Source organism: Drosophila sulfurigaster, chromosome 3, assembly GCF_023558435.1.
Source record: "Drosophila sulfurigaster albostrigata strain 15112-1811.04 chromosome 3, ASM2355843v2, whole genome shotgun sequence".
In the NCBI taxonomy this organism is placed as follows: Eukaryota; Metazoa; Arthropoda; class Insecta; order Diptera; family Drosophilidae; genus Drosophila; species Drosophila sulfurigaster.
In genome coordinates this window covers 46,712,581-46,736,286 of record NC_084883.1, presented here as the reverse complement: position 1 = coordinate 46,736,286, position 23,706 = coordinate 46,712,581, and the positions used below count along the sequence as shown (strand labels likewise).

General features: G+C 44.5%; 1 protein-coding gene across 2 annotated transcripts in view; it reads right to left on the bottom strand.

The window, feature by feature from the left end:
• The window catches only part of LOC133840247 (titin), an 80,554-nt gene that overhangs the window by 46,878 nt on the left and 9,970 nt on the right, over nucleotides 1-23,706 (bottom strand). Inside the window, exons 7-21 of one of the 2 annotated variants that reach the window (XM_062271963.1) lie at nucleotides 18,134-23,692; nucleotides 17,781-18,068; nucleotides 17,488-17,719; nucleotides 17,248-17,419; nucleotides 16,995-17,181; nucleotides 15,700-16,048; nucleotides 14,322-15,633; nucleotides 14,097-14,226; nucleotides 4,922-10,081; nucleotides 3,484-4,719; nucleotides 3,020-3,087; nucleotides 2,634-2,937; nucleotides 2,218-2,292; nucleotides 1,182-1,286; nucleotides 68-1,107 (exon numbers count right to left, since the gene is read on the bottom strand). In XM_062271963.1, the coding sequence (XP_062127947.1) occupies nucleotides 68-1,107; nucleotides 1,182-1,286; nucleotides 2,218-2,292; nucleotides 2,634-2,937; nucleotides 3,020-3,087; nucleotides 3,484-4,719; nucleotides 4,922-10,081; nucleotides 14,097-14,226; nucleotides 14,322-15,633; nucleotides 15,700-16,048; nucleotides 16,995-17,181; nucleotides 17,248-17,419; nucleotides 17,488-17,719; nucleotides 17,781-18,068; nucleotides 18,134-23,692 (16,217 nt within the window). The remainder of the gene's footprint in view (nucleotides 1-67; nucleotides 1,108-1,181; nucleotides 1,287-2,217; nucleotides 2,293-2,633; nucleotides 2,938-3,019; nucleotides 3,088-3,483; nucleotides 4,720-4,921; nucleotides 10,082-14,096; nucleotides 14,227-14,321; nucleotides 15,634-15,699; nucleotides 16,049-16,994; nucleotides 17,182-17,247; nucleotides 17,420-17,487; nucleotides 17,720-17,780; nucleotides 18,069-18,133; nucleotides 23,693-23,706) is intronic. The other variant, XM_062271965.1, reaches the window with a different exon arrangement.

Below are 23,706 nucleotides of genomic sequence, written 5' to 3'. Positions count from 1 at the left end.
TTATGGCATTTCAACTATCTACTCAACCTCAAAAACAAAACACAAACAAAAAAACAGAATTGCAAACCTCCTTTCCACATATCTTCCAATCGTGCGAGATGAAATCCTCCCTATGAAACTTTCTTATAACCGTCTCTATGGTAATTTCATAAGTCTGAATCATGCGAATGAATGCCTTGAAACCAACAGTTGCTGCCAATGTAGTCTCATCTTCATTAGACGATTCACTCAAAATATGCGTTATTAGCTCCTCGTGGCCCTCACGTTCCACGAGCTGAACTAAAGCCGATTGCGACTCTGGCTTTTGCAGAGATATGAAGATATTTTGTTCGTACATATATGTGATCTCATAATGAGTACAACCATAGCGCAGTAGAACTCCAATCGTGGCCAAATCCCTGAGAGCTGCCTCGCCGATTTTGCCAAAGGATTCGGCCTCGACGGACTCAAGCAACCACTGCACCTCTTCATGATGACTTATCTCGTAGATATCTTCTATTTTTATGGTTTTCTGCGTAATTTTTGTGCGTATTAACTGCACAGATTCGGTAAGTAATATGGATTTGCTTGATGTATATTCTTTCTTCTCTACTACTACTTCTTCTTCAACCTGCTCTTCGTCGTCTTCTTCTATTTCTTCAATGATTCTGCTACTGCGCTGTTCGGCATCCGCAATCTTGCGATCTTTAACCTGCATAACTTCAGAAACTCCACTCTGTTCGATGATAATAGGCACAGCCTGTTTGATTTTGACAATATTCACTGTAGTCTCTAGACTACTTGCTGGCACTACTCGGATCTCAGTCTTATGTAACGTCTGGGATTCAGACGCGCTAGATCTTTTCGCCATCGTGGATGTCTTTTTGCCCGCCTTCTTTTTCACAGTTGTCTTCGTCTTGACCTCCTCTACAACTGAAGATGTCGATGATATGTCGAACTTGGCGCGTGTCATCGTCATGCCGATCTCATTGATAAGTTTGCAATTGTAGTAGCCGCAGTCTTCATTTGTAATCTTTAGAATTTCTAAAGATGCTTCAGATTCCTCAACTACCATGCGATACTTTTCAGACGACCTAAGTTGCACATTGTTGAAATACCACTGAATATCTACAAAACCAGTAAAACCAATCTCCATCAATAATTCCCTGCATCCTGCTTGATGTCTACAGATTATACAGTACCTGGTTTAGGATTGCCTGCAAATTGTATTGTGAATTTTGCTGTTTCGCCTAAGGCAGCACGGCAGTCACGCATTTCATTTAGTAGCGATGGCGAGCATTTAGCAGCTATAAGCATATAAATTTAACAATAGATCTATTTATTAGAATCTACCAACTATCCATTATTTAGATACATACAACATGCAACAGAAATTCTAAATTGAGATTGTTATGTTGTGGTGTTGTACTTACAATAAGTTTTTCTTTGGCATAGTTTACTTGAGTAATTTGTATTTGTAACTGTAAATTGTTTGTCTGTTTTGTGATGAGGTAGTAATGCGCAAATCAAACAAATAATAGATTAATTTACATGGAAATACATAATGAACATAACATAAATGTATTGTATTTACATAGTTATGTAGGTGATATATAGAATATTGGGCAAGCAGCATTTTATTTTGTGTAGGGGGAATGTCATAAAATTTCTTTTGAACAATTTAATTTCAATAAACGTTAGTATAAATTTGGAAAAAACCAAAAAAAAAATTATAGTATTCAAATTATTAAACACAACCAATTACTTGCAGATGAGATACTGATACTGTAAGAAAATATATATACGATAAAAGTTTATACTAATAATTCTATTGGCGTATACTTTTAGAATAATGTCAGATATTATGTTTTAAGTTTGGATTGTTGGTGGGGGGGTTGTCTAAGCGTTGGGGGGAGGGGAGGACATAAGCCTTATAGCTGTGAGGACTGAGACAATAACGAAATACACATTTGTTTGGACGATTTCGAGACATGTTCACATAGTAGTTTTATTGTTGTTGTTTGTTTGTTTATTTTTGTTGTACGAAACATTGTATAATACAAGGACGAGTACAATAGAGACAGACAGAAGAGAGAGTGACAGACGTTTGTGAAATGTTGTTTGTGATTTAGGACAAGAGTACGGAATACATTTGTGTGTTGAAAACACGAAAATTAAAACACATATACACATAACAGTGGTAAAGTTCGGTTATTTTGTCAGATTTTCAATACATACCTTTGAGAGCGACTTGCATCTCCTCCATGTGAGACACCCACTCAGGCTTGCGGTAGTCCTTGGATCCAACGATGCCTATTTGGTGTGCAATGCAATTATAGTAGAAATGGATAGGATTTGTATATTATTATTATATCTTCAACATTATCTGTGTGAAATCCCTAGAATAATTTCTTATGTTTCCTTAAGTGTATCAAAGTGTGTCACTAAATTCTAAATTCTGAGTGTGTGGAATTCGAGTTGGAATGTTATCAGGGAGTTACAAGTATAGGGATAGGGATATAAAAGGAAATTCGGTATTGCTGCTGCAGATCTGAAAGAGAATTTTACTAACAATTCCAAGACTTTTTCCATCAGATTATTAAGCGTTTTTAATATAATATATACAAAGTATATCACATAAACCAAAACAGTACCTTCGACTGCAAATAGTGCTGTGGTTACCGCCACTCCCAAAGGATTGTAAGCTTCAAAGCTAATTGTGCCCAAATCATCGGGATATACATGATTGATGACCAATACTGAGGTCCCATCGTCGAAATTTTCGATTTGATATTCCTCGGAAGCGAATATCTGTTCGTCGTCACGTAGCCATTTGACTTTTGGTTTTGGCTTACCAATAACCTTAACTTCCAATTTGGCTTGCTCACCCTCTTTGGGTTCGATTTTTTCAGGTAGCCTTTTAATAATTTTCGGTGCTTGTTCGTCGATTGAGATAGTCTAAAACGGTGTCATTATATGGGGAATACGAAATGTTAGCTTCAAAACCTATGCAAACGTCATTTACTACAATCACTCTTACTCTATCAAGTAGATCCTCCTCAGATCCTGTGAGTCCAGTGATTTCAGAATCGGGGATATATTCAAATGCTAAAAGAATATTTGGAAAGTTGATCAATATAAGCGACAGCTTACCACATGCGAATATGAACTGAATTTGAAACAAACGCAAAAACGTGAAGAATTATTTACAAAAGGAATTCAGCAAACTGATTTCGATTTGGGACTTGATTCATATACAGAATAACATGCAACTTGTCCGAGAGTTGAGTTAGTAAAAAGGATTCAACAGAACATAGTATTTTTCACAGCGATTAAAACAGAAGGATAGAGAGAGGCGGGAGAGTGTAGTTATTGGAAATCCTAATATGTAGTGTGAATTGTAAAGCATATGGTTCGACTACGAGTATATGCTACATTTCCTATTTGTATGTATTTCTATTGTTAACAATCAATAAACTGGATCAATGGATACCATCAAAGTACCTTGAATATTAACTGTCGTTGCTGTAACGCTCTTGCCAATCTTATTGGTGGCAACGCATTTATATTCACCCTGGTTTTCAGGGAATACTTCCGTTATTTGCAGCTGGCAAATTCCTTGCAAATCCTGGGAAATAGTCGTTTCTTTCGTTTCGGATATTTTCTCCTCATTGTGATACCACTCAACTTTAGGCGTGGGCTTGCCTGTCACTTGACAAGTCAACTGCAGCGCCTCACCATCCATTACCTCAACGGTCTGAATCAATTCCTCAATGAAGCGTGGCGATTCAAATTCAACTGCCTCTTCCTGTGGCAATGCTTCCAGCATATTTACTGTTGCTGTCGAGGTAACAGAGCCACCAACATTCTCAGCCCGACAAGTGAAAGGCCCAGTGAACTTCTTTTGGAAGTCCTCAATCAAAAGCGTCGACTTGTTGGCCTGACTAACAATGCGGCATTCATTGGAGCTCTTAATGGGCTCATTATGCACAAACCATTGGAACGATGAAAGTGGCTCTGAATCAACAACCGCCTCAAGTATTGCAACCTCATGTTCTCCAAAATATTTGGGCTCCAATGGTTGAATGAAGCGAGGTGCCTTGATTTGCTTATCTGGCTTTTGATCCGAAACGACCACCGAACCCGAAGACTTGGCTTCGCCCACCTTGTTCTTAGCGCAAACCTCATATTTGCCGGTGCGCTTTCTCGTCATATTGATAACTCTTATGGTGGTTGTCGTCTCAGTTGTTTCTATTGTAGTCTCTTCATTTTCGATGATCTCACGACCATTGCGCAGCCATTTAATCTCAGGCTTTGGAGTTCCATCGTATTTGGCCTCAAAGAGCAAGGTGCCACCATTTGGAATAACCATGGCACTCAGTGGCGTGATTGTGGGTGCTTTGAGTATCTCCCTGGGTACTTCATCGACACGACTCATAATATTGGCATTGCCAATGGCGCGTCCAAATTGATTCTGCGCCTGTATCGAATAGGTAATAGCCTCATTGGGCGTTGGATTCATCACCTCCAAGACGACATCACCCGTCTGTTCGTCATAGAACATCTGCAAGGCTTCATTGGGTATGACCTCCTCGATGCCACGATACCATTTAACTTGAGGTTTCGGTTTGCCTGCGACCTGACATGTAACAGTAACCTTGAGCCGCTCAGGCTCTTTCTCTTCTGTAAAGACTATCTTAAGCGGCTTCGTAAACTGCGGCGCGACTCCTTGTTCTTTTTCTGTATTCGTTGTGAATAAGAAGTATATTAAAGTGTTGTTTGTGTTTTTTTGTGGGTATAAGGTATAAATTCAAGGAAGTTATGATAAGATGGGTTCGTTCAAGAAGTTAAATAGTTATTACACGAAAAATTCTCTTGGAATCTTATATGTGACTTACGATGGAGCAAAACTAAATGCATTTATTATATAGTGGGAACTTACCTAATATTATGTTGGTACGACTTGTAGCCACTCCAGCCTCGTTCTTTGCCTCACAGGTATAGACACCTACGTCGCTTGGTGTGACCTTCGCAATCTTCAGTTGTGCCACCTGCTCCACGACGGTGATTTCATACTTCTCCGATGCGAATAGCAGCATATCGTTAAAGTACCAATTAATCTCTGGGAAAGGTACACCTTCCACCTTGCACTCGAGGACTGTGGGCTCCTCAGGAACACATTGCCGGGGACGTAGCTTCTCGGTGATGCGAGGGGGCTTAATCTCCTTCTTCTTCTTCCTAACCAGCTTACGCTCTTGACCGATAACCTCCGAGGTTGTAGTTTCCTCGACGTTTTGGGTCAACTGTTGATCCTCGATGAGTTCTTCATCAGCCACTTTGTCAATACCCTCTTGAATGCGTTTCTGTGTGATAAGCTCCAATTCGGGCAATGGCTGGCTGTCATCAAGCACAACACGACGTTTCTCCTTCTTGATAATGTTGGAAGTGAGTTTCATTTCGAGATCACGTCTCACGTCTTCAACGTCAAGCTCGATTAGCTGTTCGGTTGTAATGAATTGAGGTCTTGTGTCTTCAGTCTTCTTCAATAAAGTTATAGTCTTTTGTGAGATCTCTTGGGAAATTTCATCAGCCTTTTCGATTTCCGCAACGGCAGATTCTAGGAGCTGCGGTTGCCCCTCTACTGAAGCTTGTTTCAGGGGCTTTGTACGTTTCTTGTGCGCCTTTTGTTTCGTTTCGGGTGCACTGTCAGTGATTACAACTTCTTCCTCTGGCTGCACATCCTCGGATACCGCAACTACCTTCACATCATCAACTGGCAGTTCTTCGACTTGATCCTCTTCTGCAATAGGTTCAGCAAATGGCTCGGCCACTTCTGCCGATACTTCATCCACCGATGGCGTAGCCTTCTTCAACTTGGGTTTCTTCTTCTTTTCTTTCTTAACCTTTTCTTTAGGTTGTTTATCGTCAGGAATCTTAAGAGGTTCGAGGTCAGAAATCTCATCCTCGCTTTCGACCTTTTCTTCCGGCACAAGCTCTGGTCCAGGAATAGCCTTCTCTGGCTTGGCTGGCACTTCCTCCGGCTTGGATGGTATAGGTTTCAAATGTACCTCTTCTGGCTGCTCCTCGGGGAGCGGTCGACGCTTGCCAGTTGGCCACTTCTTTTCCTCTAGAGGTTCAGCAACAGGCTTCTTCTTCTCACCACGTTTCCATGGAACCTGTGGTTGTTCCTCCTGTGGCTTGGGCTCCTTCTCAATGTCAATGTGTTCGGCTTCTTCCAGGACAGTGGGTTCTGTATCAGGGATTTCAGGCAATTCTTCAGCCTTTGGCTTCTTAACCTTCTTGACTTTACGTTTCTCTTCCTGTACGACTTCCTGTTCCAGCTTTTCAACATGTTGCAGGTCAACTTCTTCAAGCTTAACCTCTTCTGGCTTCGCAGTTGTACGTTTTGTTGGCTTAAGATGCACTTCTTCAATCGTAGCTTCTTGAGGCAATTGTTTCTTCGGTCTAATGACAGGCTTTAAAGATACTTCCTCAACCACTTCGACAACTTGTTCCTTCTTTGGTCTCAATTTGGTAACAGTCTCCTTAGGAGTATCTGCCTCGAGAACCTGCTCTTCGACAATGTTTTCGACAAGTTCAGTCTCTTCAGGTTGAGTTTCTTCTTCAGGTTCTTCAATATCTTCAGTTGGTTCTTCAACAGGTTCCTGTCCTTCGGGTTGCGCCTTTGGCTTCTTCTTCTTTACGCGTTTCTTCGTAACATCGACCACTTGATCTTCGAATGTAACCACTTTCTCTCTTTCAACAAACTCAGTCTCTGTGGTTTCAGGCTGTTGCGTTTCTGTAACAATACTGGTTTTTGGACGTGGCTTCAGTGTTACCTCTTCGACTTGTTCCTTTTCGGGAAGTTGATGAGGCTTCCTTGGAACTGGCTTCAGCGTAACCTTCTCGACTTGCTCAACTTCCGGTTTCTGGACCACTGGCTTCTTTTTCTTTGGTTCTTCAACTGGAGCGGTCTCTATTTCTTCAACTTCTTCGGGTTGTTCTTCAGGTTGCTCTTCGGGCTGCTCTTCATCCTGTGTGGTTTCCTTAACCTTGGGTTTCCTTGTCTTTTTGACCTTGCGTTTTTCTTCAACAATCTCCTCCTGTTCTTCAATGAGCTCTTCCTCTTGGGGAATGTCTTCCACAATAGGTTCCACTTCTTCAGAAATTTCAACAGACTTTTTAGGTTTCTTTGTTTTCTTCACCTTGCGCTTTTCTTCAACAACCTCAGTCTGTTCTTCAATCGCCTCTTCCTCTTCTTCTACGACTTCCTCTTGAGGAATTTCCTCAACAGGTTGCTCTGTTTCCTCAGTCACCTCAACAGATTTCTTTGGTTTCTTAGCTTTCTTTACCTTTCGCTTTTCTTCGACAATCTCTTCTTGCTCCTCAATAATCTCTTCTTCTACCTCAGGGACCTCTTCCTCAACTTGTTCTGGAGCTTCGACTGCTGGCTTTGGTTTCTTTACCTTCTTAACCTTTCGCTTTTCCTCAACAATCTCTTCTTCCACTTCAACAACGTCTTGAACTGTTGCATCAACTTCATCAGGATGCTGTTCTTCAGATGGTTTAGGCTGTGGTACCTTCTTCTTGCCACGTTGCCATAAAACAGGTTCTAGTTTTTCTTCTACCTTAACTTCCTCGGGCAATACGTCGACTGCTTCTTCGTAAGTCTTAGTTGGAACTTCTTCGATTTTCTCTTCAACAACTTGCTGGGGCTGTGGTTTCTTCTTCTTACCACGCTCCCACATCACAGGCTGAGGTTCAGGCTGAACAATTGGTATAGTTTCTTCATCAATTGTATCGACAGCGACTTCAAGTGATTTGGGAATCTCTTGAGGCTGCACCTGCTTAGGCTTCTTCTTGCCACGCTCCCACATCACTGGCTGCGGTTGAGGTTCTTCAGGCTTAACGGTCTCTTCTTCCAAAGTATCGACAGCCACTTCAAGAGTTTTTGGAATATCCTGCACTTGCTCCACAGATTGTTGAGGCTTAGTCTTCTTTCCACGTTCCCACATTACGGGTTGTGGTTGCTCTTCTACCTGCTGCACAACATTCTCAACCAATTCGTCAGTAGCTTCTTCGTAAGCCTTTAGAGCTGTCTCCTGGACGACCTGTTGAACAGTCTTTGTGGTCTTAAGCGGCTTCAATTGGAATTCCTCGGCCTTTTGAGCTTCCTTGGGACGCAGTCGTGGCGTTGGCTTCAACGTAACCTGCTCAACCTTCTGCTCAGGCTCACGTGGCGGTATTACACGACGCACTGCAGTCTTCTTAGTCTCCTCGACAATTTGTTGTTCAACCACTTGAGATGTCTGCACGGTTTCTTGTGAAATTGTGGCAGTCTCTTGCGTAAGAAGTTTTTTCTTTCCTCGTTCCCACATAACAGGAACTTGATCCACTTGCTGAGGAGCAACAGGTTCATCCAACACGTCGTGGAGCTCTTCATAAGTTTTCGGTTGCGGTTGAGGCTGTTTCTTTTTGCCTCGCTCCCACATAACTGGAACTGGTTCGGGTTGTTGAACTGGAACTGGTTCGATCAGCTCATCGTGCATTTCCTCATATGTCTTTGGTTTCTCCTCGAACTGTTGTTGAATTGGACCTGCTGGTACTTGAGTTTGTTCTTGTTGAGGTTTCTTCTTGCCACGCTCCCACATAACAGGCTGTTGCTGCACTAGTTGTTGCTCCTGTGTATCCTGGCGCTCTTGAAGGTGCAACAGAGATGAATCTTCGACCTGAACGAACTTCTGGGGATGTTGTGGCTGACGCCAGTTGTAAGCTTCTTGCTGTGTGAGCTGATTGATCATCTTCTGATGCTCATATTGCTCAAGAGTCATCATTTGAGAGTCCTCGATTTGTGTGTACTGCTGACGCTGTGCCTCCTCGAGAAGGCTCTGCTGCTGTACAAGACGCTGACGCTCGCTAGTCTGCGAAATTGTATCTTCGACTGAAGTGAGAGGCTGCAGTTGCGGACGTTGCTGTTGTTGTCTCCAATTCACAGCTTGCTGTTCGCTGATCAATCTCTGAGCTTCAAGTTTTTCACGCTCGGAAATATGCATAATATTCGACTCTTCAGTGCTGATAAACTGTTGCTTGTAAAGATTTGATTGATCTTCATAGTGCTGAATCTGATCGCGTTGCAAAACCTTGGTAATTGAACCCTTAGAGCTTTCATCGATTGTCATTACAACAGTATCTTCGGCTGTCGATTGGAACTCTTCGCTGATTGCCTGCTGAGCCTGAAGATGGCGTAACTCGACTTCCTCGATCTTAAATTTATCCATTTGCTTGGTTACACGCTGCACACTCTTTAGTTGCTGGCGCATTTCCTTCCATGGAATCAGATCCTTATTGTTTTGCTGTTGGGTAATAAGCTTGTCGATCTGATCAGTCATTTCCATAATTTCCACGCTCTCCATACTCTTAAGACGTTGAATTTCCTTGCTACGCTGCACTTGCTCCACTTGAGCTTGCTGTGGCAGCTGCTGGTCTGTCTCAATTTGTCCCTCGAGTGGTCGCAGGTACACCTCATCAATATCAAACTTGTTAAGCTGCTCCTGGACACTCTCGACCTGCTTGAGCTTATCACGCATGGTTATCCATGGCACCGCTTCCTTTTCTGTTTTGCCGGCAATAATTTGCTCTAATGTGGCACCCAGACTCATGATGCCTTGATCGCGTTCGGTCTTAATCGACTTGAGAACAACAGTGGCTGCCTCCAATTTGGGAGTCGGCTTCTTTTTTTCAATAGGTGTTGCCTTCAAACTGATTGTTTCTTCAGTCCAGGACTTGACTGGTTCTGGCTTGAAGCCTGGCAAGAACGGTTGCTTGTCTAGGGAGCGTCCACGATGCGGACGCGACGACTTGCGCCATGGCACAACATTTGTGGGTGGCTGCAGAGATTTGCTGCGCACCTTCGGCTTTTTGGTACGCGAACGTCCCTGGTGCTGAGCTTGGCCATTGACGGCCAGGAACTGACCATATTCGCCAGTCTGTGGCTGCTGTGGGAATTGATGGGGCGAATCAGGGCCATCTTCCCTTCCTGAGGATGAAGACTCATCTTCGACAGAATCAATCGTACGTAATTGATAAGCCGAGATACGTCGCTCTAAAAGTTGAAACGGAAGTTTCTCTGTTAATACAGCAATTGAGGGAGGAGGGAGACACAATCCAGAGTTCACAACAACAGAGTTCGGCGGCGGGGAATCCTAGCGATATACTCGGTGGCTTACCTTTGCTATGATGAACATTTTGGCCTTGGCAACTTGATACATACCTCATAAAACTAAATTGTTGTTGCTATTTGGCGCCTCTTGACATGGAGCTTTGCATATTAAAAATAAATAAAAATTCTTTTGCATATATACACACACTCGGCACAAACAATGAACTTGAAAATATAAATTTAGTGCAGAAAATTTTCAAATAGCATGGCGGAACGTAAGAAAGAAATAAATAATTCTGCTTGGGCTTGTATGAGTATGCATTCGTGGCCCGGAGGAGCGCGACCCCCACAAATCATTCTGGTCTACAAACTCTTGAAATGACAGCTCATCTGTGTTTTGACCGTGAATCAATAATTGGCCAAGTCCCCTCTGCCAAATCTAACTTAAGCGTATGACATTGATAAAAAGAATATACGAGCATTATTCATGAATCATTAATGGGGTGTGACGAATCGGTTGAGACTCTGGCATTAACCTGCTGGTACATTTTATTTTTATTTTTTTTCTTATTTTGCTGGCACATAATCAATGCGACAGTCATTGCTCATCATTGGCTAAGTACAGCAGCAGCTTAATCATCTTAAGCATTAACATCATTTGCATAATTATCATTGTGATTGAGGTACATTTATTAAAATCGAGTGCCAAGTTGAGTACAATTGAGAGAAAGCACACAATTCAAATGCTTGTTTACAATACGCCCAAAAATAGATTAATGATTAGTGGCGGCTACGTCACCAGGTGGGGTAAACAGCTCGTTGAGTAGTATGCTGTTGGGCGGGGTGTGTCTGTGTTTATATTGGGTACGTGTATTTGGCATATGTATGTATTTTTGGGTAAGCATCGCACCGCACCGCATCGCATCGGAGCGCAGCGCATTCGACCGACATCTCATTCTCATGTAGACAACAATCGAGCACAGAAGGTAGACAGTTGCCTAACGGGGCCGTATTGAATAGTGTGTTGTTCGTTTCGTAAAGTGCAATCCTCTCAAGTGTGTTTTTTCAATTCAATAAAACAATAAACATAATAATATACATATACATTTACCTGTACCTGTGATTGATGCGCGCTTGCAATTGAAAAGCAGCAACAGCAGCGGCAGCAAACAGCAAAAAAAGGATGCGCAAAGCATGGAGCCAAACACGAATGTCAAATATGATGCATTTTGCTTTGATTTATTTGATAAAGACGCGATATTGGTTTTAAGTATTAAATACATGAGAAATCGAATTATAGAAATACAATTAAACAACAAAGAAGTGACGTGATATTAATGATCAATCGGGAAGGATCGAACACTTAAAGAGATACACGGAAAAGTAAACATAAACATAAACATTAATTAACTGGCAGATTACAATTATATCTCCATGTATTCGTATATTGAACTTAAAACGAAAGTCGCATGAGTTTTTATGATTAATTTTTTAGTAAAGCGTTTTTACCACAAGATACAAAATATATAATGGATGTAATAGCATCGGCAGCAAAAGCGGCAAATACTTTAGATCGGATAGGATCGAATGATAGATTAAGATAATTCGTCTTATTCGTTTTGTTTTTACAAAATGTGTTTTTTGTTTTGTTCTTGGAAATGCAACGTTTTGATAAAGAATGATAACAGAAAGTGGAAACGAAACGAATTAGTAGTAAAAAGCGGCAATAAAAAATGAATAATAAAATCTCATGCAACATCACTACAAAATAAATAAATGTATGTAAATTAAATAAACAATACAAATTATAATATGTTTCGAGGATTGTCAGATTCATCATCTATCATTGTTTGCTGACAACTTTAACTGGACGTCAACGTCTGTCTGGATCTTAAGTAGAAGTACGAGTTCATGTTCAAGTCAAAGCTGGAGTTTGAGTTGTTGGTAAAAGTTTGATTCGTTCCAATTTGGGAAGCCTAAAGAATCTATTCTAACTTGCATTTTCTTTTGCACAGGGGGACTGCAACATGTTTTCGGTTGGATACAAAATTCGAGAATTGGTCAACGTCTAAAAATAAGAAATCAAATCAAATAAATGATTCAGAGAGTGAGGCATAAGCCCAAGATGACGATGAGTGAACTGCCGTAACTGATTGAATTAATTAAAATCATTTATGCACCATAAACAGAGTCATTTATTCATGTTCTCATGTCTAATGGCTGCTGTAGAACTACAGGTATATTCATGTTATGGGTGCTGTATCTACAATTTAGATTCTACATTGATGTTGTGCCTTTGGCCGATGGGGTCTGCATTGAAACAAACAACTTGTAGGTAATTAATTATTTTATTTTTGCCTGATCTAAATGTCAGTTTATTTTGAAAAGCGCTTGTACATTGAAAGCCAATATATGCTTCGAAAGCGAAAGAAAAATGAAATAAATTTCACGATTTACTTGAAAAATACATAAAATGTTGCCTTTCATTGTAGCCACAAAGTGAATAATATCCAGACAGTTCTCTGGTCTAAAAATATAAACGTTTTTTAGCTAATCTATTGGAAATTAGTTTTCAAAGCAACATTTTCCAAAAACAATTTGAAAATAGAATGGGTCATATACATATATAGTGTGGAGGTATATATCTATACTGTATGCTATGCATATAGATAATCTGGTCTCTGCTGGCAACTGAAATTCAATGTTTGCAATGGCTTTCGATATTTTCGCTCTTCACCGTTGCTGATGCTGCCTGCTGTTTCTATTGCTTTCCTCATTAGTGTGCAGCTTGTACCCCCCTTTTGGTTGTGCTACTTTTGCGCACGTTCATGATCTGGGTGCTCGGATATATCTGGTATCTATGGGGGATATCTTTTGGGAGCAGCACCGAAAGCTACAAAGAACAGTCTGCGCTAGATGTGTCATCCACAATATTTTATGCTAATATTCAAATTCAAATTCAAATGAAAAAATAAAACGTTCATGCTTGAGCGGAGGCGGGACAAATGTGCGTTTTGCACACGGCCCCAAAACTATTCCGACAAATGTTTCTAATTCCCAGGGAGGTGGAGGTGGGGCTACAGATTATACAGAACATACTGAATCTTAACATTATGTATATTGTATGTATTTTTAAAGTGCCTATGTCTGTGCCGTCTTCTATATATTCTCAACTATGAAAGTACATAGTGGTCTTATTTATATTTATAATTCCACTCAACTCATCTCGAAGGGGCAAGCTATTTTCTATTTGCTGAGCGCTTTTCTTTCGTTCACATTTTTATTTTTGAGTTTCACTCAAATTTCAAATTTAAAATATTTCGAATTTCGTTTTCAACCGACAAGCAATTCCCTGTTGATTGGCACTGCCACAAAAGAAAATGATCTATAAATATTTATATTGCAAAATACTTGTAATTATTTTTATTATGTTTTGTGTATTCCTTTAATTAAACTTGCTTTTAGTTTGTTTATTTTTTTTTTGTTTCTTTTCTTTAGTTAGAATTTATCGTGTTAAACATCTTCCATTTAGAATTGTTGCTTGGGTTCACATATTGAAATTGTTAGTAATAAAAACTCGTTCGTTGCTTTTTCAATAAAAAAATAAATAAAAATAAAAATCATAGTTGAAGTAGAAATCGAAACTATAAAATTCTTTCGAATCGAATAATTCGTTTTAAAATATTCTTCACTCTCAAACTTTTACGACTAGTTATTGACAATAGTTGGACTTGTTGTTGTAATACGTCAGAGTATGGTAAGGATCCGTTACGTAAAAAAAATGTATAAATATTTTTATAGATTTTTTAAAATCGTTTTTTGGTCGTTGTTCTGTGTTTTGAGCATTCTTTGGAGTTTTCGAACACTGTTCGCTTACGGTTTCTTGTTTTCTTGTTGTCGCTGTTGTTGTTGTCGAACTCTGGTTTTTGGTTTACTTAGTTTTTAGTTTAATCCTTACTTTTAACAGTCAGTTTGGCTGATGATTCGACTTGTCCCGTAGACGAAGTCACACGCACTGTAAAGATGCCCGAATCCTCTTCATAGGTGGTACCAATCAACAGGACGGCACTGTTGCCATCAAAGATCATCTGAAAAGAGCCACATAAATTGTTATTGAAATTCAAACTAAAAGACTTTTCTAAATTGGGGGAAATTATCGGATTTGGTTTTGTGTTTAACCTACCTGGAAATCGGGTGTTTCCGGAATCAATTGGCCCTCACGGAACCATTGGACGCTGGTGGCCTTCACCTTGCCTGTGACCGTGGTCTTGAACTGTGCAGGCATGCCCTCGCTGACGGAGACATCCTTTAGAGCCGTAATGGTTGGAGGAGCATCCAGATTCTCGATGGGACGCACCTTCAACTGAGCACTGGTCTGAATGCTGCCCAATTTGTTCTCGGCGACGCACTTGTAGGTGCCCTCATCCTCAGGGAATGCCTCCGAGATGATGAGCTGATAGTATTCACCTTGACGCGTCATCTGGAAGTAGCGCGATGGCTTCACGAAGTTCTCGCCACGCATCCAACGAGCTGTGGGCGTTGGCTTACCATCCACGCGACAGCGGAAGATCACCTTGCTGCCCTCCTCAACAGATTGGCTCTTCAGTTGCTCAATGATGTGGGGAGCCTTCTCGCTACCTGGTGTGGTTGGCTTGTCGGGCTTGCTGGGAGATTGAACAACGCAATCGCCATCGCAGCGTGCCTCACCAGCGGCATTTACAGCCACACACTCATAACGACCAGAATCCTCGGCGAAGGGCTCGATAATGAGCAAAGTGTGCACGCTGTCCTCCTCGAGCATCTTGAATTTAATACTTGGCTGAATCTTCATGCCATTTTTCAGCCAGTACACATCCATGGGGCGAGTGCCAGTTACCTTAGCATCGAAACGAGCCAATTGGCCGGTGGCGACAGTGGTGCTCTGAATGGTGGTCACAAAGCTTGGGGGCTGAATGCCGCCCTTGCCGGCGCGTCTACGCTCCTCCACAACCAAATTAGCACTGCACTTAGCAGTTCCGCCGCGGTTCTCGGCCACACACGAGAATACAGCCGAATCCTCAATGAAGACTTGGCGTATAATCAGAATCGACTTGCCGCTGAACGTGTGAATCTGCAGATCGGGCGAGTTTTGAATGGGGAAGCTCTCGCGGTACCACTTCACAGTGGGCATTGGTTCGCCCTCGAACTCCACCTCGAACTTGGCCTGCTCGTTCTCAAAGACACGGCATGGTTGAATCTTCTTGGTGAAGACAGGTGCCTTGGCGGGCTTAACTGGACCCTTCACAACGCGCTCCTGAATGGTACCCTTGTGCTCCACTTCGGTGGTCTCGGTGGCAGTGATCTTGCGTGTAATCTCCAAGTCACCCTGGATTTCCTTCTGCACCTGTTGCTGCTTGTTCATGTGCACTTCACGTCCATGCACAGAGGACTCTGAAGGCTCGGCTGTGCCCTTTTGTGGTGCAGCCTTAACCTGAGTGGTGTGGGTTTGCTCTTGACTGTTAAGAAAAGTGAATTATATTAGACTTTTGGTTGATATTAGACTAAATGTTAAAAGTACTTACAGATTTTCTTCATAGGATTGGGCCATGCCCTTGGCAGCCGAGCTGCTCACAACCTTTTCGCCAGGAATGGCGTATTGATGGTTATCCTTGCGCAAATTGGTCTCCTTGAGAAGCTGCTCGGTTTCGAGTTCCTGCAACTTATTGTAGTACTCCTCGCTCTTCTTGGCCTTGACATTTTGCTGCCAGTCGGGAGTCTGGGGCTTGTATTGCTTGGGCTTCAGGTGCTCAACTCCCTTCAGGGTATGGGCGCTCTGTTCGGACAAATATTGCTTACGCTCATCGAAAACCTTTACCAATTCGTTGTCCTGACGCTCCTTCTGATAGGCGGCCAATTCATAATCGTACCAGGCTAAATTCCAAAGCAAATTCACAAGTTAATCACACATTAAGGGCTACGAGTAACGGCAAAAACTATTACAATGAAAATACAACTATTGACATGCATATTTGAGTTACAAAAATCAACAGCATTCCTAAAAAGCTTTAGTATTAGTACATGAATTTAATTAAGTAGAAAATATGGTACAGATGACAGTCAATGATCGTTAAGATTAGATTATTATGAGATGATTATTTCTAACAGAGGTTTGATAACTCCTTTGCGGTTTTATTCAATTTCATATGACGACAGACAGAAGTTGAATGCTCAGCCAGAGTTTAGAATATAGACAGATAGATAGAGAGAGATTGATATTTTTAAAACACACACTAACAACTTGCACAACCATACTACCCATGGTCCACGATTATACTTATTTTGTTGGAATCCTTAGTTCTTCACGTTCAGAATCGCTGAATCGCTCCTTGGTGGCTCGTTGAAGAGACAATAACAGGCTCTTTGGAGGGAATTATTTTGGGATCATAGGGTATATTGTATGAGGGCAGTTTGTGATTCATTTTGTTTGATCTATTCTGTATCTATATTATATCTGGATATTGTGGTTTGTGATTGAAAAGCAATAAACTTGGGTTCTAGTTCTACTTGAACTGTATAAATACTATATACTAAGTATAGAAATCAATGTTTGTATGTAAATATTTACAATGCGTATTTATTGTGAATTTTGTGTGAGTCTTTTGCTAACTAAAAGCTGCGAGGGATGCACCAAAAGTATTGAAATTTATTACCGAATTAAATTCTAAATCATTTGTAATTATTTTTAATTTTGGGTCAACCTTCGCACTGTATTAATTTCTATTAGCTGTTAATATAGTTCATAAACAGATATATTGAAATATATCTGCATGAATTGCCTTGTATTTGTGTGTGTAAAATAAGTGTATATTGAACTTACGACGTGGTGAATTCTTAAGCACATTGCGATAGTCATCGGAACGAGCCACAACATTCAATTCGGTGGAAGCAATCGATTCGCCCACAGAGTTACGGGCAATAACCTCAACCTTGCCAGTATCGTATTGACGGGTCTTCGGGATATCCAGATGGAACATACCATCGTTAGTCAGCTTGTAACGCGAGCCCTGTTGCGTAACACGGAAATAGCTTTAATCTTGGCACTTCTAAAAACTCTTACAGCAATAACTTACGTGAACAACAGTGTGTCCATTAATCAGCCACATGACACGAGGACGTGGATGTCCAGTGACACGCACACAGAATCTGGCAGGATCGCCTTCCTCAACAGTCTGTGGCTCCAGCTTGCTGACAAATACGGGCTTAGTTCTGGGCTTCGCATCAGGATCAGCAGCCTCAGGCACACTAAAAATGCATCAAAATAACCACATCAAAAGGGTTTCAAACAATAATGCGAACTCTTTGATACTTACACTTGCCAGGAGGCTTCCATTTCACGAATGCGATCAATGCTCTGCATGTGAGCGGGCAGTTGAGAATCGTAGACAATGCCAGGCTTGCCAGATACCTTGATGATGGCGCGAGTCTCGTCCATGCCGTACAAGTTGGTGGCACGGCAAACGTATTCGCCACTGTCCTCGGGATAAACCCAGCCAAAGTTCATGGCAACATAACCGAAATCGTAGATGGGCTGGAAGCGATTCTCTGCATAGACAAAGACAAATTAAAAATCGTGCAATTTATAAATATAGATAGGAATACTTACTGTATAGCAAAGGTTTGCCGTTGAAGAACCATTCGACCTTCATGTTTGGATCACCAACTGGTGCCAATTGGCACTCGAATTTGGTCTTGGCCATTTCAGTGAGCGAAGTCTGCTCCTTGATCTGGGTAACAAAGCGAGGTGGCTGCTTGCGATCAGGATCGAACAGATCATCCTCGGTCAAATGCACCTCCGAAGTATACTTCTTGATGGTAGCCTCCATCTGAGTGAGAGTTTCTGAGCGCTTCATGCCGCGAGGCACCTGGTTCTGCAGCAGAATTGTTGGCAATTCTAAGGAAGAAATAAAGATAAAAATTAGTCTTAATTCATTCAATTGGTATTGTGAGAACACATACTCTTGCAAGAAACAGTTGCCTTAGTGCGATCCTCGCCGTGGTTATTGACGGCACGGCAGACATATTCGCCAGAGTCCTCGCTGTACACATACAAAATGTCCAGAGAGACAAAGCCCATGTCGAAAACGTTTCTATAACGATGACCAAGAGGCAGAGGTTTGCCATTGCGATACCATTCCACGCGCAGACTAGGATCAGTCTTGGGCTCCACTTGGCACTCGAATCTCACGGCCTCAGCCTCTTCGGCAGTCACCGAGGCGATCTGGGTGGTGAACTTCGGTGGTCCAAACTGCTCTTCCACAACCTTGGGAGCATCTGGGATGCGTCCACGCTCCAGTTCCTTCAGCTTCTCGGCAGTCATGCCCTCGGGCAGTTGCGAGTCATAAACAATGCTGTGCTTGCCCTTGCAGGTAACCTTTGCGGTGGTAGTAGCAGTGCCCCACTTGTTAGTGGCGCGGCAAGTGTATTCACCAGAGTCGCGAGCATAGATGTAATCGATGTCCAGAGCAATAAAGCCGAAATCATTGAGTTGATGCACGCGAGAACCAGTGGCCATGACGCGTCCATTGTAGAACCATTCGATGCGCATTGTTGGATCGCCGACAGGCTCGACGCGGCAGTCGAAGTGAATCGGGCCACCCTCGGGGACGTCCAAGTTATCCTTGATGTCCTCAATGAACTTGGGTGGATTGGGTTGCTCCTCATCGATGACAATCTCCTCGCGCTTGTGCATGCTCTCCTCCAACTTTTGCAAGCTCTCCGTGCCAGTGCGGAAGTTCGAGGGCAATTGTGGTTCCATGACAATGCCTTGACGTCCCTTGACCTGCAACTTGCATGACACAGTGGCCTCGCCGTGCTTGTTGGTTGCCTTGCAGGTATACAGACCCGTATCGCGTTGGTAGCAGCCGGCAATCTCGAGGATGACAAAACCAAAGTCGTTGATAGTCTTGATGCGGGAGCCGGCCCACAAGGCCTTGCCATTGTGGAACCAATCCACACGCATTGACGGATCGTTGATGGGCTGCAGGCGGCACTCGAAGTGCGCCAGCGAATTCTCGGAGATGACCATGTCGAATGGCGTCGTGATGAACTCTGGTGGCTTACCAGAATCGTCCTCTGGCACAAACTCGGTGTTGCGAGAGCCAAGACCCTCGAGCTCAGCAATGCGATCAATAGTGCCCTCCATACCCTTAGGCAGTTGGGATTCCATGATGATGCTGCGCTTGCCCTGGATCTTCATTGTAGCTGTGGTCACAGCCTCACCATACTCGTTAATAGCACGGCACGAATACTCGCCAGAATCCTCGGGATAAACGGGAGAAATCTCCAAGATGACAAAGCCAAAGTCGCAGAAAGTGCGGAAACGAGATCCCGCCTTCAATGGACGTCCATTCCAGTACCATTCGACCTTCAGCTTAGGGTCGTCAGCAGGCGTAATGCGTGCCTCGAAGTGAGCATTTTCACCCTCGCGCAGATTCTCAATGTTCTCCAACGGCACAGTGAAGACAGGGGCCTTGCCCTTAGTCTCCTCGGTGGTTTCTTCGCGAGTGCGCACCATGCTGTACTCCAGATTGGCAATCTTCTCCAGACCGCCTTCCATGCCGCGTGGCAACTGCGAGTCCAGAATGAGGCTGGCCTTGGAGGCGCACTTCAGAGTAGCACGTGTCACATCTTCGCCGTACTTGTTATAGGCACGACACTCGTAGACACCAGAGTTCTCCTCGTAGCAGTAGAGAATGTCGAGGATGACAATGCCAAAGTCGTGGAAGGTACGGAAACGATGACCATGTGGCAGTTTCTTGCCATTGAAGTACCATTCCACCACCAAGTCGGGATCCGTGATGGGAGTCAGACGCGCTTCGAAGTGAGCGCTCTGTCCCTCAACCAGCTTGGTAACATCGCTGATCTGGGTGATGAACTTGGGTGGCTCGGCAACCACAGGAGCAGCGCCAGCTGTTTGTTGACCCTGAGGACACTCCAGCTCGCGGATGCGTTGCAGCGAGTCGGGCTGCAAGCTGTCATAGAAGACACCGCCGCGTCCACCGCAGTTGAGGGTGGTGCGAGTAAAGTCTTCGCCATACTTGTTCCAGGCGCGGCACACATACTCGCCACTGTCGTGATCCTGCAGGTAGGCAATATCCAGGACGACGTAGCCAAAGTCCGAGACGGTCTTGATGCGGTTCGAGTGACGCATGAGCTTGCCATTGTGATACCACTCGACCTTGAGCTCCGGATCGTTGACTGGAATCAAGGTGCATTCGAAGTGAGCCGATTGGCCATCCTTCAGGCCCTCCAACGGCTGGATGTGCGACGTAAACTTGGGCTTCTGGCCACGTGGCTTGTCCACACACTCCAGAGTGCAGCTGATCTCGGCTGAACCGTACTTGTTGGTAGCACGGCAGGTGTAAGTGCCGGTATCTTCGATCTTAGTGCCGAGCACTTCGAGGGCAACGGTGCCGAAGGCGTAGATGGTGCGCACGCGATGGCTGGCTTCGAGTACCTTGCCATTGAAGAACCATTCGATGACCATGCTTTGGTCGCCGACTGGAATGAGGTTGGCCTCATAATGGGCCAGCTCACCCTCGCCAATGTCCACAATGTTGACGAATTCGGTGGTAAAGCGAGGAGCAATGCCTTGCTCTGGTTGCTCTGGCTTGGTGCCATCCTTGCGCAGGGAATCCTCCAGATCTTGAATCTGTCCCAGACCCTCGGCGCCCTTAGGATGCTGTGTCGAATCAATGATGTTATCCTTGCTCGAACAGAAGATGGTGGTCGAAGTAAAGGCCTCGCCAGCCTTGTTGTAGGCCTTGCAGGTGTAGATACCTTGATCTCTAGAGTACACCTCAATCATGTCCATGGTCACAAAACCAAATTCGCTAGTCATCTTGAAGCGAGAACCATGGTTCAATTGCTTGCCATTGAAGTACCATTCGATGAACAAGTTGGGATCCTCCTTGGGCTCTACATTAGCCTCCAAATGGATGGGCTGGGCCTCGGAGAGATGGAACTCCTGCTGCAATGGCTTGGTCCACACTGGTGGTGGATACTGAGTCTCCGGCTTGGTCGTCTTCTGAGCATAGCGATTAGCCAGCTCAGCTTCGGTCTCTTGGACAGCTTCCAAGCCGCTCTCGCCCTGTGGATGTTGAGTATCCAAGAACATAGTCTTGCCACCGGTGCACTTCAATGTGCCCGACGTGGTGGCTGATCCCTTGCTGTTGGTAGCCTTGCAAGTGTAGATGCCACTGTTCTCAGCATAGCTGTTGCTTAGATCCAGAGCGCAATAGCCAAAGTCATAGATGGACTTGAATTTAGCAGCTGCCTGCAATGGTTTTCCATTGTAGAACCACTCGATGCCCATGGTTGGGTCACGAGCTGGCTCCACGTTGCATTCGAAGCGCACGCTGTCGTTCTCCTTGCACTCAATGTTGTTCAAATGAGTGATGAACACTGGAGTCTCATATGTAGGCTCAGGAGCCTCGGGACGTCCCTCCTTGGGTGCCTCCAACTGGCCAATGCGAGGCAGCGAATCTGGATGTAGAGATTCTGCCTGCAACCAGTGACGATCTTCGATCTTGAGCGAGGATGTGGATACAGCTTCGCCCACCTGGTTGGTCGCCTTGCATGTGTAGATGGCGGAGTCATCCTCACGCAATCCGTTGATCGACAGAGTAACCAAACCGAAATCGAAGGTGCTGCGAATTCGAGAACCGGTGGTCAGAGAGATGCCATTCTTGAACCACTCGATGCGCAGATTAGGATCAGCGCGTGGCTCAACCTGAGCCTCGAGCAGCACATGCTGGCCCTCGTGCAACTTGTCGTAGCTCTGCAAGTGCGTGGTGAACACTGGTGCCTGCTGTGGTGTCGAGTCCACAAACATCTCAGGCACACGATTCATGGCAGCTTCCTTCAGACGAATAGCCTCCCAGGATTCGGGAATCAAGGGCTGGCCATCGATGTTGGCCTTGGTCTTGACCTTCATGGCCGTCGAAGAGACAGCCTCACCAGCTTCGTTGTAGGCGCGGCACATGTAAACGCCGGCATCCTCGGGCACTACAGCAGTGATGTCCAGAGTAACGAAGCCGAAGTCGTGAGTAGTGCGCAGACGTGAGCCCATTTGCAGCTCCACGCCGTTGATGAACCACTCGAACTTGAGCGAAGGATCGCCCACGGGCACCACACGTGCCTCGAAGTGGGCATGAGCGCCCTCCCACAACTCGGAGGGACCGGTCAGCAGCTGGGTGAAGATGGGCTTCTCGAAGAGACGCTCTGGTTCCACTGGACGAGGAGCCTGAGGTTTCTCCAGCTGGTGGATGCGACCAATGCTGTCGGGATGTTGGGTGTCCATGAGGATGCTGGCCTCGCTGACCACACGCATCGAAGCGGTGGTAACAGCCTCGCCCAGTGGATTGACAGCACGGCACATGTAGACACCCTCGTCCTCCTTGCGGATGTGTGAGATGTCCAACGAAACATAGCCAAAGTCGTGTTGCTTGGTAATCCTAGAGCTGTCCTCAATTAGTTTTTCATTGCGGTACCACTCAACCTTCAAGTTGGGATCACCGACGGGAATCAGACGAGCCTCGAAGTGAGCCGTTTGATGTTCGTTGATGCGATCGATGTTCTGCAGCGGTTGAGTGAACACTGGACGCTGGCGTGTGCCAGGTGTTTCAATCTCCTGGCGCTGATGAGGCGCCGTCGACTCTAGCTTGCGAATCTTCTCAAGACCCTCGGGATGTTGGGTGTCAGAGATGATGGTACCACGGGCAATAACACGCAGATTGGTAGAGGAGACAGCCTGTCCCAAAGCGTTGACAGCACGCACCGAGTATTCGCCAGCATCTTCAGCCACGGCATGGGTAATATCCAGTGACACATAGCCAAAGTCGAAGGTGATGTGGAAGCGAGCTGCCGAAGGCAGAGGCTTGCCATTGTGGTAGAACTCGATGCGCAAGTTAGGATCATGCACAGGTGCCACTTGGGCCTCAAAGTGAGCAGTTTGACCCTCGTAGATCTCCGTGGATCCGCGCAGTTCGGCGGTAAAGTGAGGTGGACCAATGGGATGATCGCCGACCTCAGTGCGAGTGGTGACTACCTTCGATTCGAGTTTCTGGATCTTCTCCAAAGCATCGGGATGCTGAGTATCCAGAATCATGCTACGACGGTTCAACACACGCACATTGCAAGTGTTGACGGCCTCGCCCAGCAAATTGGTAGCCTTGCACATGTAGGTACCGGTATCCTCGCCATAAACGTAAAGGATATCCAGGGCAACGTAGCCAAAGTCGTGGGTGGTGCGATAACGATGGCCAGTGGGCAATTGCTTGCCATTGCAGAACCATTCCACCTTCAGGTTGGGATCGTTGATGGGCTCAACGCGGCATTCCAAGTGAGCGTGTTCGCCCTCCTTCAGATGCTCCAAATTGCTGAGCGGAGTGAGGAAGATGGGCTTCTGGCCCTTCTCCTCCACCTCAACCTTGGTGGGTGGAGCATAGCTCTCCAGCTGGCGAATCTTCTCCAGGCGATCAGCATCAAGTGTATCCAGATCCAGTGTCTTATTTGCTGTAAGAAACAAG